The sequence below is a fragment of the Gouania willdenowi genome, chromosome 3, assembly GCF_900634775.1.
Source record: "Gouania willdenowi chromosome 3, fGouWil2.1, whole genome shotgun sequence".
In the NCBI taxonomy this organism is placed as follows: Eukaryota; Metazoa; Chordata; class Actinopteri; order Blenniiformes; family Gobiesocidae; genus Gouania; species Gouania willdenowi.
The window spans coordinates 3,306,893-3,323,675 of NC_041046.1; the positions used below are offsets into that span (position 1 = coordinate 3,306,893).

The 16,783-nt window shown below is 38.4% G+C and overlaps 2 protein-coding genes across 3 annotated transcripts; one reads left to right on the forward strand and one right to left on the reverse strand.

Moving 5' to 3' along the window:
* Positions 1-1,250: 1,250 nt before the first annotated feature.
* On the forward strand, positions 1,251-10,908 carry LOC114454938 (histone-binding protein RBBP7-like). The gene is made up of 12 exons (XM_028435890.1): positions 1,251-1,411; positions 1,520-1,664; positions 2,058-2,203; positions 3,175-3,348; positions 3,476-3,591; positions 5,888-6,048; positions 6,119-6,245; positions 6,323-6,400; positions 8,881-8,957; positions 9,040-9,097; positions 9,935-10,045; positions 10,778-10,908. Exons 1-12 carry the CDS (start codon positions 1,396-1,398, stop codon positions 10,847-10,849), a joined length of 1,281 nt encoding a protein of 426 aa, XP_028291691.1. The 5' UTR covers positions 1,251-1,395; the 3' UTR covers positions 10,850-10,908.
* Positions 10,909-10,945: 37 nt separating this feature from the next.
* On the reverse strand, positions 10,946-15,903 carry txlng (taxilin gamma). Of its 2 annotated transcripts, none has more exons than XM_028435877.1 (11): positions 15,790-15,903; positions 14,937-15,048; positions 14,687-14,861; positions 13,607-13,698; positions 13,370-13,540; positions 13,103-13,297; positions 12,914-13,033; positions 12,765-12,839; positions 12,598-12,690; positions 12,441-12,524; positions 10,946-11,853 (listed from the first exon to the last, which is right to left on the reverse strand). In XM_028435877.1, exons 2-11 carry the CDS (start codon positions 15,027-15,029, stop codon positions 11,605-11,607), a joined length of 1,347 nt encoding a protein of 448 aa, XP_028291678.1. In that variant the 5' UTR covers positions 15,030-15,048; positions 15,790-15,903; the 3' UTR covers positions 10,946-11,604. The 2 variants fall into 2 exon arrangements, with proteins under 2 accessions (XP_028291678.1, XP_028291670.1); XM_028435869.1 differs by having other exon boundaries at positions 12,441-12,536.
* Positions 15,904-16,783: the final 880 nt, after the last annotated feature.

The window sequence follows — 16,783 nt, forward strand, 5'->3', positions numbered from 1 at the left end:
TCTATAGTCTGAGAGAGTGGGAGGAGCTTGTTACTGTACCATATTTACCTTTATATGTGATGGAGTTACAAATATATTGGAAGATGAACATGGAAGAATAATAAGGACACACCCCCCTCACTACATTATCTATATCTATAAATTATTGATCAGATCAAACTAAACATTTACAGTGAGAATATTAAATTATTAAGAAAAAAATTGAAAAAAAAATGTTTTTTAATTTTTAGCATAGACATAATACGTAGACACCGCCCATCAGAGCGGGACGTCAACAGGGCGGCCATCTTGGACCAGTGTCAATCACTACTACAGTGCATTACATCTATAGAGAAATGATTACATTTATCATAAATCACTCAATTCTCAATCAATTTTCACAGGGTTGTTTGTAACAAACGTCAGACATGATAGATATAGATAGACAGACAGACAGACAGACAGACAGACAGACAGATAGACAGATAGATAGATAGATAGATAGATAGATAGATAGATAGATAGATAGATAGATAGATAGATAGATAGATATAGAACAAAAGGAACCTAGAAAACATTCAGATGTGCTCAGGTTTTTATTGACAACATAGTTTAAGGCTATACATTTGACAATTATTATTATTGTACAATTGTACTATTACTGTATTATTGTATTGCTATTCTTATAATTGTCATTATATTCTCATATTATTGTATTATTTTTTATTATTATTAATACTTTATATTATAGTTAGTGGTATTCTCATTTCAAATATTCAAGGATGAGGGTGTAGAGATTAAGTGTAAGTTTATTGAAACCAAAATGTGTGGGATGTCCTGAATATTTGTTGATATGAAATGAACCTTTATTATCAAACCATTCCAGTATTTAGCAGCACTCACACATCAGACTAATCTATAACATGGATCCCTTCTTTTATTTGGATTTGAATAATCTATTATTATTATTAGCAGTAGTAGTAATAATAATAATAATAGGAAGAAGAAGAAGAAGAAGAAGAAGAAGAAGAAGAAGAAGAAGAAGAAGAAGAAGAAAGAGAAGAAGAAGAAGAAGAAGAAGAAGAAGAAGAAGAAGAAGAAGAAGAAGAAGAAGAAGAAGAAAGTGGATAGTGTGTATCAGATCCTCCATAGAAATTATAGGAAACTTACATTTATAAATTTATTTATTTCCTCACCATTTTGGACACGGCTCTGTTTTATCATCGATAACTATAATAATAGATACATGTGTTTTATAGTCGTAATGTCGCCCCCTGCTGGTGGCATGGAGGCCTGATGATGACGTATTTCCGGGGTCGCTGTGACAGAGGAAGTAGCAGTTAGCGGTGCTTTTAAAGAGCCTCAGGCCGCAGCAGAGCTCTATCCCCGGGGCCGGTGTTCGTTCCCAGCCTCAGCATGGCGGACAGAGACGGTGGGTTAGTCCGGGTCAGACTAGGCTACACGGCCCTGTGTGGGAGCTAGCATGGAGCTAACAGGCTAAGCTAACAGCAACATGCTAACTCAGCCCACTGTGTTTCAGGATATGAAGACGCGGTGGAGGAGAGGGTGATTAATGAAGAATATAAAATATGGAAGAAGAACACTCCTTTCCTCTATGACCTGGTGATGACGCATGCGCTGGAGTGGCCCAGCCTCACCGTGCAGTGGCTGCCTGACGTCAACAGGTTTGCTATACAGTGATTCTCAACTGGTGGGTCGTGGATCTGTACTGGGGGGGTCACGGACAGCTGGTTAAAAAATAAATAAATATTTAATGCCTCTCATGTTGGACTAGTCTTATTTTGGCAGAAAAAAGATCAAATAAAAATAATTTACAGTAAACACAGTGGAAAGAAGCTCCAGGACAAACCTGAACCATCTCACACACACACACACACACACACACACACACACACACACACACACACACACACACACACACACACACACACCACTCCGTGCAGGTTGTAGTGTGTCAAACAGCTTTCCATCAGTTTCATCTATCATCTCACATGCACGTGTACGTGCACTACATAGACAGTGATGTTTTGTAACCTGAGGTTGTGTCCCTGTTCCAGGCCAGAGGGGAAGGACTGTGCGGTCCACAGACTGGTTCTAGGAACCCACACGTCAGACGAGCAGAACCACCTGGTTATAGCCAGTGTCCAGGTTCCCAATGACGACTCCCAGTTTGACGCTACGCACTACGACAGTGACAAATGGGGTGAGTCTCACACACACACACACTGTCATTTTTAATCTCAAACTGTTGAAAGAAATGTTGCATTATTCACAAAACCCTCAATTTTCCTCAATTTATTCCTCAAAATTTCTGCAAAATAAATAAAAATTGGGAACAAAATGAAGGAAATTGAAAAAAAGAATCACAGATTGGAATCAGTGATTTATTGATGAAATTGTCGACATGTTTTACACATCATTTAAACATGAGCTGGTTAATGTTATGAATCTGTCTCACCTGAGCTAAACCAGTTTCCCACCGTAACAAATGTCCCCATTAACGCCCAGTTATCCTGACAAATAACTCAAACGTATTGAAGTAACAGGGAACAAGTTACATCATATTTCATAATAAATCAAAAACTAAATTAGATGAATCACCTGCATTAAAAACAAAAGTAAAAGTGCAGCAGTGAAAAATATAAGAAGTAAACAAATATTGTTTACAATCTGTGACAAAAAGATGAAGAAAAAGGAAATTACTGTACTTTAAGTCAGCTATTGAAAGTTTTATTGTTTTGCTTCATGTGAAGAACATCATTATTTTTACACTTAAGTTCCACTTTACATTTTGTTCCCACTCTATATAATAATACGTGTATTTATATTAATTTCTGCTACATTTTTAGCTTCTCATTATTACTTTCTTTGTGTGTTTAGTGTTAATGAAGAAAGGTTTTTAAGAAGATTGAAATGAAGTTAAAAATGTCCTGATTGTTGCACCCCACCTGTCATTCCTACATTCCCCACCAGGGGGCGCGCCCCACACTTTGAGAAACACTGAACTATAATGAGTTAGTGAATGATTGTAATGATGACTCATCACATATGTGTTCGTGCTGAAGCTCTCACTGAGTATGTTTCAGGTTAAGTCACCTACAGTGTGTGATGTGTTAGCATGACGGCTAACTGTTCCTTAATATTGTTTCCTGTGCGATTGCTCTGGTCTGTCAGAGTTTGGTGGCTTTGGGTCAGTGAGTGGAAAGATAGAGATAGAGATCAAGATCAACCATGAGGGGGAGGTCAACCGTGCACGCTACATGCCCCAGAGCCCCCACATCATCGCCACCAAGACCCCCACGTCTGACGTACTGGTGTTTGACTATACCAAGCATCCCTCTAAGCCAGGTAGGACCCCCCCCACACACACACACACACACGATTACAGCTCACTGTGTGTGCGCGTGTGTGTCTCTGTGTGCGTGTGTGTCTCTGTGTGTGCGTGTGTCTCTGTGTGTGTGTGTGTGTGTGTCAGACCCCAGTGGGGAGTGTCACCCTGACCTGCGTCTCAAAGGTCACCAGAAGGAGGGCTACGGTCTGTCCTGGAACCCCAACCTCAGTGGGAACCTGCTCAGTGCGTCTGATGACCACGTAAGAACCCACGGAACCCAAGAATAACTGTCTGTGTTGTGCTTTAGTTATAGCTACCTCAAGTACAACCATTTCAGTGGGAACTTCTGGTTTACAAAATAAAAGTCTGTTACATTCTAACATCTCATCAGATCTACAGTAGATAGGATCATTTAAATTAGATGAATTTAAACTAATCATCTCATACATATTTATATGACACATAAATAATTAAAAAGGAGCAATTACAATAATCCATGTCACTACAACTTACACCTTTTAATTGTATCTCCCTTAATTTTTGACATAATTTTTTGTCTAATTATGATTTTTTTTATTTATTAGTATTTATTTTGTTTTCTCACAGGATTTAAAAACTAATATTTTCTTTAAAAAAAACTATAAATATTTCTTAAATGGAATTTAAAAAATTAAAGTGGAAAACAGAATTTGGGAAAAAATATAACGTAATTTAGAAAAAAAAAAAAAAGGGATTTTATATGGCCCTAAGTCAAAGATATGAACTAATAGTAAGCAGTGATGTTGCTATGTACGATACATTATAAATAACAACTTATGTTTGAAATCACAGTAACTAGTAAAATAAACGTAGCAGTCAGTGGATCCATTTACACATCAACTCAACACAGACATGATCACCTTGTGTACATACAGTACTAGTTTAGCCTTTACAACAACAACTAACCAGTTAACTAGCTGCTTATAATACACCATAAACATATCATTTTATTGTAACAGACTTTACACTGTGTTAGTTAAGTTACATTTAGTTGATGTTCAAACAACAAGATTCTGTTTTATTTTGGTGACAATTTATTTTTTGACTCTGTCATGATGATGAGAATGTTTTGTTTGTGTTAAAATCAGCACTTTTAGTATTTATAGTGATCATTTATTTTTGTACAACAGACGCCATTTTGTTTTCATTTGAATATTAGTCATTTTATTTTGGTGTTTTTTTTATGTTGCTACAAAAGTGAAACATGACCTGTTACTGTGACATTTTCAACATAAATGAATATATCTACTAATTATAGACATATCATATTACCTTTAAGAGAGTTTAACACTACAGTTTAAGAAATATAAAAAATACATTTTTTTATTGGAGACCCATTGAATTTCCCAGAGACCCTCATTATCACCACCTGTGGAACTCACTACATTTAAACCTGTCAACATCACTGTGATCAGAATACATTTATTAACAATCAGCTGATCAATATGATTCACTTTATTCTGTTTCTCCTCTAAGGGACAGCACTTGTGAGTGAGTTCTGTAGATAGTCTGTTAGAACACTCATCTGACTAGGGATGTAACGATTCACTCAACTCCCGATATGATTCAATTCACGATACTGGGTTCACGATACGATTCTCTCACGATTTATTTTACAAAATGGGACTGTAGACAAATTTTTTTTTTGGGAAAAAAACTAGAAAATACGGTGCTATTTTCCTTTTATTTTTCATTGTAAAAATAATTCCTTTATAAACTATTCAAAACAATGCAATTTAACTAAAAATAAATCTTGAATGAAATAAATAAAGGAATAATACAAATGAAAATGAAGCCTATTAATTTAAATTCTGGTTCTATAATAAACAATGCAAAACTGCATAATAGTTCTTTTTCTTTTAAAAGTGCAACTGAAAATGTATTTTGTGTCTTAACAATTGGACTTTAAAAAAAAAACAACCGTCATTGCACTGATTTACGTCATATATGTTTGGACCAGCAGAGGGCGCTGGTAACACAGTGGTCGGTTGGCATGCAGATATCTTGCAGTGAAGAAGAGAAGCTATGCTAGCAGACAGAGCTAATAGAAAAACGTGACTTTTACAGATATTCAAGTAATATTACAGATATTCTTTCGGTGCTAAAGGGGTAAGGAATCATTTATTAACATATTTAAGAGTAGAAGGCGGCCAGAAAGAAAGTAGTAGCAGACTCCGCCCGCCGCCTACACTTGTGGATAGCGCCCTCTGCTGGTTAAAAAAGTACTGCGATTCAATTGTCAGAAAATCGATATCAACCGTGATACCTATGAATCGATTTTTAACTGCCTTACGATTAATCGTTACATCCCTACATTTGACTGAGCTTTAATGTTCTGAGAAATAGAGAAAGAAGCCACTCTTAAAATCTCTATTTAAATATGAATAAAAAATGTAATGTTAGAGGTGAGATTGTCCTTTTCTATATCGCCAAAATAAAACTGTGCAAATCAATTTAATGAAAAAAACATTTAATTGCACTAAGTTCTTTTATTTTTGAAATTGTGTGTGTCTACAGACCATCTGTCTGTGGGACATTGGGGCCAGCTCTAAAGAAGGGAAGGTGGTGGACGCTAAGACCATCTTCACTGGTCACACAGCGGTGGTGGAGGACGTGTCCTGGCATCTGCTCCATGAGTCTCTGTTTGGATCAGTGGCTGATGATCAGAAACTGATGATGTAACGAGCAACAGGAAGTGACTGTTTACCGGTGGTCTGTCTCTAACGTGTGTGTGTGTGTGTCCTACAGATGGGACACCCGTTCCTCCAACACGTCTAAACCCAGCCATGCGGTGGACGCTCACACTGCTGAGGTCAACTGTCTGAGCTTTAACCCGTACAGCGAGTACATCCTGGCTACTGGCTCTGCTGACAAGGTCACAGGCACAACAGGAAGTAGCTGTGAGCTGTGCTGGACACACCTCTAACCACACCCCTCTCTCTCCTCTATCAGACTGTTGCATTGTGGGATCTGAGGAACCTAAAGTTGAAGCTTCACTCCTTTGAGTCTCATAAAGATGAAATATTTCAGGTAAGAGTTTAGCTCCGCCCCCTCTGTGGTGGTTTCCAGAGAGTTGTGACAACAGAAGTTTAAAATGCTTGATTGTCACATGGTTCATGTTGATTCATCTACAGTAGATATATAAAGTCTACACGCCTTTGTTCTAATGTCACCAACATAAATCATTTCACAACTTTTTCCACCTTAAATGTGACCTAGAACCTGTACAATGATGACAATGATACGATACACAGCCCACGATAACGATTATCTCACAATACGACGATACTGTGATTATCGATATACAATCTACGATAATCTGACATAAGAAATGAAAAGATGAAGTGAAAAAATACAATTTTTATTTTATATTTCTGAAAGACAATAAATATAAAAAGTGTCCTATGAACAGTGACACTATTTTAGTGCAACATTTCTGTAAATAAGTGTCAACATACCAATGTAAACTAATTAATATCTCCAATAGTGCTTTATGTAAACAATTAATATGGTCTTTATTACCAGTGACATCATTATAGTGAAATATTACAGTAAACAATATATAGGTTATTTCAATAAAATGATAATATTTCTGTGAAGACGTACCTGTACATTTTAGTGAAAAAGCAGAAAAGGTTTTAAAAATAATTAAAAAAATTAGATTTTTTTAATAAAATGGATACTTAGTGTGAGTATATCGACAATTGATCGTGCAAAAAAATATTGTTTGAAGATATCGTTACACTCCTAATTAAAAAACAAAGTGAAACCTTTAAAATAAAAAATAAAAACTTAAGATAACCTGGTTACATAAACACACCCTTAAACTAATACTTTGTTGCAGAACCTTTGGTTTTTATTCCAGCACTCAGTGTTTTTGAGTCTATCAGTGTGGAACATCTTGATGAGGTCATATTTACCCACTCTTCTTTACTAAACTGATCTAAATGTGACAGATAGTGAGGACATCTCCTGTGTACAGCCCTCTTCAGATCACCACACAGATGTCCAATAGGATTCAGGTCTGGACTCTGGTTGGTCCATTCCAGAACCTCCATCTGATTGTGGTGAAGCCATTGTTTAGTTGATGCTGTGCTTAGGGTCACTGTGGTGTTAAAAGATAAAGTTCTTCTTCATCTTCATCTTTCTAACAGAAGTCTGAAGGTTTTGTACCAACACTGTCTGGTATTTAGAACTGTTCATAATTCCCTCCACCCTACTAAGGTCCCAGTTCCATCTGAAGAATAACAACCCCAAAGCATGATGCTGCCACCACCATGCTTCACTGTAGGTATGTTGTTCTTTTGGTGATGAACAGTGTTGTTTTTGGACCAAATAAACCTTTTGGAATTATGGCCAAAAAGTTCCACCTTGGTTCCATCAGACCATAACACATTTTCCTACATGTGTTTTGGAGATTTCAAATGTGTTTTTAGAAAATGAAGCTGGGCTTAGATGTTTTTCTTGGTAAGATAAAGCATCCATCTTGCCACCCTACCCCATAGACCAGACATATGAAGAAGATGGAGATTGTTGTCACATGTTCTACACAGACAGTACTTGTCAGAACCTCCTGCAGCTCCTTCAATGTTGCTGTCGACCTCTTGTCAGCCTCCATGACCACTTTTCTTTTAGTCTTGTCATCAATTTATGGCGAACGTCCTGTTCTTGGTAAATTTTCTCCACTTGATGATGACTGTCTTCACTGTGTTCTATGTTATATTTAATTCATTGGAAATAGTTTTATAGCCTTCACTGACTGATATCTGTGAACAATGAGATCCTCTGATGCTTTAGAAGCTCTCTGAGGACCATGGATTGTTCTGGAAGATGTGGCTACAAAAATGTGAGGAAAAGCTTCTAGAACATCTGAACTTTATTTGGGGTTAATCTGAACACAGCCCCGCCCCCAGTTATAAGAGGGTGTGAACACTTTAGTGACCTCCTTCTCTTAGTTTTTATTTTTACTTCACCTCCTTTAAAGGTTTCAGTTTGTTTGATCATTGTACATGTTCTAAAAGTTGGGAGGTGATTTATCTTGGTGTTATTTTTATCACAAAAACCTGGCATTGAACAGGAGTGTGTAGACTTTATATATCTACTGTAGTTCCTAGAATTCATTAATTACTAATGACATAACTGTGATTTTAGGTCATTTGTTGTCAGTAACTGCTTTAATTTACAATATTTATACAGTACACCATCATATGCACACGTTAATAATGTATTAATGAATAAATAGTTAATGCACACGTTAATAGGTTTAAATACACTGATAATAAAAGTGCATCACACACTGTCTAATCTAAATCCACTCACAGTAAACTGATCACTTTCTGGAACTATTGAGGCTCCATGAGCCGCCATTAATGTAAATAAATGATCCATTGGTGTGAACGGAGATGTCATATCTGTGTAAACGTCTCTGGTGGTTTCTTCCTGTTCCATCACGTGTTGTATTAGTCGCTCCATAAATAAAGTCAATAATCAGGATGATTCGGACTCTTCAGGTCCAGTGGTCTCCTCACAATGAGACCATCCTGGCCTCCAGTGGGACCGACCGACGTCTGAACGTGTGGGACCTCAGGTCAGTACGGGGACCACATGTTGAAGAACGTTTAACATGATCCCAGTGGATGAACTGAACCACTGTGGTGTTTGTTTTGCAGTAAAATAGGAGAGGAGCAGTCAGCAGAGGATGCTGAGGACGGACCCCCAGAGCTGCTGGTGATGATGATGATGATGATGATGATTAGGGATGGCTACCGAGTTCTGTACTTTTTATTTTTTTTTACGTATTGATTCATTAATTTACTATTTAAAAATGTAACTCTATAATGACATAGACTCAGACGCCCACACTATAAATATTAAAACCAATATATTAATTGATTAGGAAGTAACCAATAGATGAGAAAATAATTAGATAATGGATCATATTTAGTGTTTTTTATTTTATTTTTCATTTTTTTCTTTTCTTTCTTTTCCACTTTTTTAATTTTTTTTTTTTTTCATTTTTCTCTGTTTCTCATTTTCTTTCACCTTGTCGGCAAAAAAGAAAGAAAAAAATAATATTATTGTATTTTACAGCTGATTATAGATAGGGTCAAACTGACCTGTTAGCATTAGACATGCTAACACAGGAGGAAGCTAACGTTATTAAGGTTATTAATTAAAGGCTCAGTAATTGGGATTAATTGAACTTTAGTCATTGAGAATGTAGTTGTAATTGAAAAACAATAATTGTAATTGGAACAAATGTCGGTCAACATAATTGTAATTTAGCCAACCCTAATGTGCACAAATGAAAGTGAAATAATAGAGCTGCTTTTTAATTCTTTAAATAAACACTGTAGTTGTAACGTCTGAAACTAATGTTATAATATACAAACACTTGGATGTTAGTTTGATATATTTGTTCAAGTTTTTATTATTATTATAATAGGTAAATAGCAACATTTTGAGTTATTATTTACCATTTATTAGCACACAAACGTACTGATACACAGGTTCAGATGTGATAGGTTCCATCCCCACTGACCAATGAAACTGTCTCCATCCTAGTTCATCCATGGGGGGCACACAGCCAAGATCTCTGACTTCTCCTGGAACCCCAATGAACCCTGGGTAATCTGCTCCGTGTCTGAGGACAACATCATGCAGGTTTGGCAGATGGTGAGCACCGTACTACACACACACACACACACACACACACACTAAGTCATAAATGATCTTTTCCATAAAATGCTTCATAAATAAACACATTTCCATGTGTTTATTTCCTTTATTGCTCTGAAAAAAACACAAAAGCAGAAAGAAAAAAAACGCGGTAAATAACGAGGGCTGGAAATATAGAAATTACACCTGAAGACAGTTATAATGTCTGTGTCGTAAATGTTTCACTATAGACTACACACTCAATGAGTATATAATGTCTACTATAGACTATAGTATATGTCTACTATAGACTATAGTATATGTCTACTATAGACTATAGTATATGTCTACTATAGACTATAGTATATAATGTCTACTATAGACGAGGATGATGAGCGTTCCCACTGAAGTATATTTCCAAGTTTCCCAAGATGCATCTGGAACCTCCAGCATTAAAAACCTTGTTCACACTGAGGCTAAATATCTGATTCTCTACCTTTATTTTGAAAGTTCTGAAAACATTTGAAGTGAGAAAGTGACCAAGTAGAATATCAACATGTGCTCATTAGATCCATGAAACTCACGTAGACATATTTCATTCATACATTTTCCATTGGTCTGACTACACTTCCTGTTCACTTCAAAATAAGAGCTCTATTTACGAAAGATTTACAATGTAATCTAAATCCTGGCACTGCTACTGCGCGATAACATGGTGCGTTGGGATAACCGTTGTCTCTGATGTTCCAGGCTGAGAACATCTACAATGATGAGGAACCTGACACCACACCTGTATCTGAGCTGGAGGCTCAAGGATCGTAGCTCCGCCCCCTCATCAGCCTCATAATTCAACAATAAAGCTTTTGTATCTTTCTAAAACACATTTGATCTTTTTCCTGTGAATGAATGACAATGAGCTGTAGTTGATAGAAATCCTAGAAAAAGTTTATTGAAAAGCCAGGCAGGACAATCACTGTTCATCTACACAAATATAAAGCTTTGTTAAACATGGACCAATCAGCAGCAGAGCTAACGTGTGGTCCAATCAGCAGCAGAGGTAGATTCTAACGTCCCCTGAGTCACACACACACACGCTGCTGCTTTAATCCTGTTACCGTTAGTGATGCTGGTGTCTGCAGTTAATGACATGATCACACTGACTCCGCCTACTTTCACACATTCATGCTCATCCCTTTAATTTTTATATAAACATTTAGACTCTGCTTCATTAATCTGAAAATGTTTTTATGAAACAGTGATTTAGATTCTAAAAAGAAATAAAGTATTTATTCCTCCTCCTCCCCTGGCTGTTCTGACTCACATTCACAGTTTAGTTGACAAATGTGTGTGTGTGTGTGTGTAGCTGCTGAGGTCTAAACGTGCACATACACAGTATACGTTAACCTAAGCATTCTATGAGTCAGGACATGATCCACATGAGGTTCTTCTGCTCAGGAATGAACGGCTACATTAGCCTGGACTTGTTCTGTTCCCTGGGTTTGGATAGAAACAATGTAATTTATTATAACTAAAGTAAAGACCTCCTCATACAATCAGTCCTTTGATATGTGTGTCAGTTAGTCCTGTTCTGGGGGCCTAGGAGCCTGGTGGATGCCCTCAGTGTCAAAGCCATCTCCATGAGTAGATCCCTCCAAGTCATCCTCCTGGTCCTGGGGCTCCAGCGCTCCTTGTTCTCCTCCTGTCTCCTGCAGCAGGCTAAGCTTAGTGTTGAGCTCGTTCCTCTCCTTCTGCAGAGCTCTGCACAGACGCTCCAGCAGCTCCAGCTTCCCCTGCAGCGCTTTGAAGTGACCGTCACGCAGAGTTTTCTACACACACACACACACACAGTGTTTACACTGTGCACACACACACACACAGCTAACGTGTGCACCACCATAGTTATGAATGTCAGCTTTTTGAAATTTCTCACATTTGATGTTGACTTTGTTTCACACAATTATAGAAAAACTACAACATTTACTGAAGAAAATGCAAGTGAGGATGCAAACACTGCATTAGCATCAGCTAAACCTTAACCTAGCACTAGCTAAACTAATAATCTAGTATTGGCAATAATTTAATATTAACCTAGCCAATGAATGAATCCTCTGAAATAATGTAGAACATATGATGAAAATGTTAATTTGTAAGGTTTGAAACACTGTAAATAAATGTTAAAAATGTTGATAAAAAAGCTGAACATGTTAAAGGTTGAATATTAAAAATGTTTGTGACAGTGAATATTTATAATTAAAAAGCTAATAAATAGCCACAAACGATATGAACGTTTTTACACTAAACTTGTTGGAATCAAACTTGTCAGATTAATAACAATAACATGAACTGCTAATGGAATATTTAACGTTGACGTGTGTGGTGGCCATCTTTAATGTGAGATCATACTAGGACACACCTCCTCTGCCATGTGCAGCAGGGCCTGGTTGTTGCTCTCCCACTTGCTCCTCCACTGGGTGGTTTCCTTCTCCAGCTTCTTGATCTTTTTAGTCATCTACAGACATACAGCAGCGTTACATAATAATAATAATACAATCACTTTAATGCTGAGTCACCTTCTCCATCTCCTGTCTGAAGGTGGTGAACACCTCGTTGCTCTTAGCCAGAGTGCTCTGGAACTCCTGGAACTTATCCATGTAGAGAGAGAGCTGAGGAGAAGGAGGACAGGTTAGACACGTGTGTGTGTGTTAATGTTAGAGTGTGTGTGTGTGTGTGTGTGTACCTGTTGCTTTAACTGACTCTCCTGCTCCCTCATCATCTCACAGTTGTGTCTTGACTCCGTGGCGTCCTTCAGCAGCTGAAAAACAACACACCGTCTCACACACACAGTCCAATCACAGTAAAGCAGTGCAGGAGGGGGCGTGGCCTCACAAAGTCTCTCTCCCTCTGCTGCTTCTCCTCCACCTCCTTCATCATCTCAGTGATCCTCTGTAGCTTAGCATCCATCAGCTGCTGCTGCAGCTCCTTGTACTTGAACACCTTATCAATATGCTGAAACACACACACCTACTGTTAGACACCATGGAGGGGGAGGAGTCACAGTGAAGAGGAGGAGCTTACCTCCTCCCTCAGCTCATACTGCTCAATCAGCTTCTTCAGCTTCTCAGCCAGCTCCAGGTTCTCCTGCCTCAGCTTGGTGTTGTGGGAGCTGTGCTGCTCCATCTGCACCTCGATGTCTCCTAGAGTCACCTGGAAGTGGAGCATGGCCTCCTTCCTCTGCTCCTCGTACTCCCTGGACCGCTGAGCGTTCTCCTCCTGTGGGCGTGGAACAAACAGGAACATTAGAGGACCATCACAGGAACATCAGAGGGACAGTTACACCCATACCTTGAGGGTCTTGTTGCGTCTCTGCAGCTCTCTACACAGACTCTCCAGTTTGCTGCGGGCCAGGATGGCCTTGCTGTGTTCTCCCTGCAGGTGTATCTTCTCCTTCACCACCTGAGACTGTTTCTTCTGCAGAGACTTCAGCTGCTTCTGCATGGAGCGACTCTCCTCCAGCTGCACACCAGCATTAGCATTAGCTCCAGAGTGGGCCCAGTGAACATTCTGAATGTCAACTCTCACCAGGTCTGCGTACTTCTTGCACAGAGCAGCCAGCTTCTCCTCTGGGGTGGTGAGAGAGTTCAGGGCCTGCATCAGCACCACCACCTCCTTTCCTGAAGCAACCATGAAGACATCTCAGCACACGTTAGGAAACAGCAGAGAATATACTAGAAGGCATGAAGTGGTCATTAGGATCAGACGAGGTTTGAGGAGACATCTCCCATTGGTTGAGACATTGAAGTTCACTCACTTCTTCACACAGTTCCCACACTTTCTTTTCATTATGATTTTTCAAAAATTTTCAACAATATTTGACCAAGTTTCCATGACTTGGTTCTGACGTGCTAAGATCTATTGATGACCATGAGAACCTTTCCAGTGTTCCAGAGATGACCTGCACGTTCAATGTCAGATAACGATGAACATCTTTGAGATTTCATGTGTTTTAAACATTCAAATAAAATATAGTTCAATTATTCCATGACTTTAAGACTGAAAAAAAACATTTTTATCAAATTCCATAACTTTTCCAGGATTGTCATGACCGTGGGAACCCTGTTTCTGAGTTCACTTTAAGGCACCTAAGGTCAGCTGATGGTTTCCAATCTGAGGTACCAGGAAGTGGACGAACTAAAGAACATGAAGACATTATTAATGATCATAATCAGCAGTTGATCTTTGAGTTCTTTATAAATAGAACACGGCACGTGTTTAAATGTTAGTCTAGATGTACAGGATGTAGTTTCAGTTTGATCATATGAACGTTTGTCATATGGAACAGATTTATATATATATATATATATATATATATATATATATATATACTGGATTATTAGTAGATATTGGTTTAAAGACCAAGATTGATTTGAACTGGGATGTTTTTCTTTATAGCAGGTTTTTATTCTTTTGTTTATGTCATTTATGTTAACGATGTCATTTATGTTAATGATGTTATTTCACAGACTACAGGAGTGAGTGGATGTGATAAACCTAACATCTTTGCACGTCATGTGATCGTCTCCCATGAGGAATGAAAGATAAACCTTTTTAAAAGTTAAACCTGTTCTTAAATAAAAACAGGAAGTAGATAAGTGCTGGTACCAAAGGACTCATCCTCTCCAGGTTTTACATCTCCAGGATCCAGATCTTCCTCCAGCAGCTCAGTGGGACTGTCCTCTCTGCCTGGAGTCTCCCCCCTCTCCTCTTCCTCCTCCTCCTCTTCATCCTCCTCCTCTTCCTCAGTGCAGCACAGTCCCAAACTAATCTCTGAGCCCTCCTGATGACGAGACGCAGCAGCGTTTAGAACCTTTAGAACCTTCAGCCTGGACGTGATGATCAGATCAGAACGTACCTGACACGGGCTGTCCAGGTCAGACGTAGAATCACTGCCCTCCACCACACCTCTGCTCACCAGGTCCACCTCACACACAGCACTGGTCTCCATGGTGACCAGACACTCAGACCTGAATGAACAACAGACACGGTCAGTCAGTCTGTAGCAGCACAGGACAGACCAGATGTAATCAGACTACTCTAGATTTATTCCTATAGTTAAAGGGGCGGGACCAACACTGACTCTTTATTATTAGACTTTCTCTCTCTAGTACCCCCTGTAGTGCCATTGTGTTAGTACGCCTACAGGACACGTACCCCCATTTGAGAAACAATGTTCTGAACAATAAAAGTCTTTATAAGTTAGTTAGGCTTTATTCTAGATAGTTTGTTTATTTAAAGGGGTGGAGCTTCGCTCCCTCGTTGAATGACGTGATAAATAAATAAATGACCAGAGAAAGATAAAGTACAGACACAGACAGTCAGTCAGATACAGTCACAGTCAGATACAGTCACAGTCAGATACAGTCACAGTCAGATACAGACTCAGGGAGAGGCGCGAACTGCTGCGGCTCGTGCTAGCAGCTAGCTTCGCTTAGCCCTCAGGTGCAGTTCCGCATTATAGCACTTCCTCCTCCTTCCTACAGGTACAGTTATATTATCTCACACATCATGTCACACCTGACACACACGGTGTAAACATTATAATCACCGACACACAGCCTTGAGAACGGGAGAAATCTGTAATCTCGATGTTTTTCTCTAAGAAGCTAACCCAGGCTAACAGCTGGCTAACTAAGAGCAGAACCAACGCTGTCCACACAGTGACACTGCGCATGTCCACAGGTAAAGGTAGAGAACACATGTCATACCAGCGTGGATGAGCTCGTGGATGTTTCTGTGGATAGCACGAGCGATGTCACGGCCTGATATCGCCAACATGCGCGTACACTACGTCACTTCCTTCTCCTTTCAACAGATGCGCGTAGACTACGTCACTTCCTTCTTTCGCAATCCATTGTTTTTTTATTATTTAAACTAATCTAAATACATTACAACACAATGTAAAACATAAATTAACATACAACTACAAAGGAATAGGAAGACAATAAAAAGAACAAACAACAAAAAAGTAATAAACAAAAAAAATTAAATAATCATAAGGGATGGCTTTGGTGCACGTGTTGATATATTTCTTGAATGTTTTGTAAATGTTTATGTCCTTATATATCTAAATACTGGGTTATTTCGTTTTGAAAGTGATGTTGATTTGGTTTGTTTTGGTCCCATTCGGCTTTGTGTACGTGATATTTAGCGAGAAATATTAGGGTTTGAATCAGAAGCCAAGGCAAATGTATATGTATAGCGCATTTCATACACAAGGCAACTCAATGTTCTTTACATGATCAAAAAGTGCAATAGAAAATATTCAACTGCTTAAAATCAATAAGAACATTGAAGTCGGTAAAAACATTTAAAATCATCAACAAACACATTAACTCAACAACATGAATAAAAAGCGTTATTACACACACACACACACACGCACACGCGCACGCGCACGCGCACACACACACGCACGCACACGCACACACACACACACACACACACACAAAGCTGATCTGGGTTTAATTGAGCATGTTTTTTCTTGACTCATTTTATTTATAAATATTATCTATAATGAGTTATAAATTATCCAGGTGTTCAAAGGAAACAGATTTCATTTATTTCCATGTACCGTGTTTTCTAAAAGTTCTTTAAAAAGAAAATATATGGAATTTGCTGGTTTAAAAACCCTGTCTTAATATTGAAGGGACATTTGTTTTACTTTTTTAATTAAGTACATTTAGTAGCATATACTTTTTT

Excerpts from the sequence above, each read along its gene's own strand:
- LOC114454938 (XM_028435890.1), top strand. Across the intron at positions 2,204-3,174 it reads CTACGACAGTGACAAATGGG|AGTTTGGTGGCTTTGGGTCA; the intron begins GTGAGTCTCACA and ends CTGGTCTGTCAG. Across the intron at positions 9,098-9,934 it reads ACGGACCCCCAGAGCTGCTG|TTCATCCATGGGGGGCACAC; the intron begins GTGATGATGATG and ends TCTCCATCCTAG.
- txlng (XM_028435869.1), bottom strand. The coding sequence starts at position 15,029 with ATGGAGACCAGTGCTGTGTGTGAGGTGGACCTGGTGAGCAGAGGTGTG. Across the intron at positions 12,840-12,913 it reads AGCAGAGGGAGAGAGACTTT|CTGCTGAAGGACGCCACGGA; the intron begins GTGAGGCCACGC and ends GTTGTTTTTCAG. Across the intron at positions 11,854-12,440 it reads TGCTGCACATGGCAGAGGAG|AAAACTCTGCGTGACGGTCA; the intron begins GTGTGTCCTAGT and ends GTGTGTGTGTAG.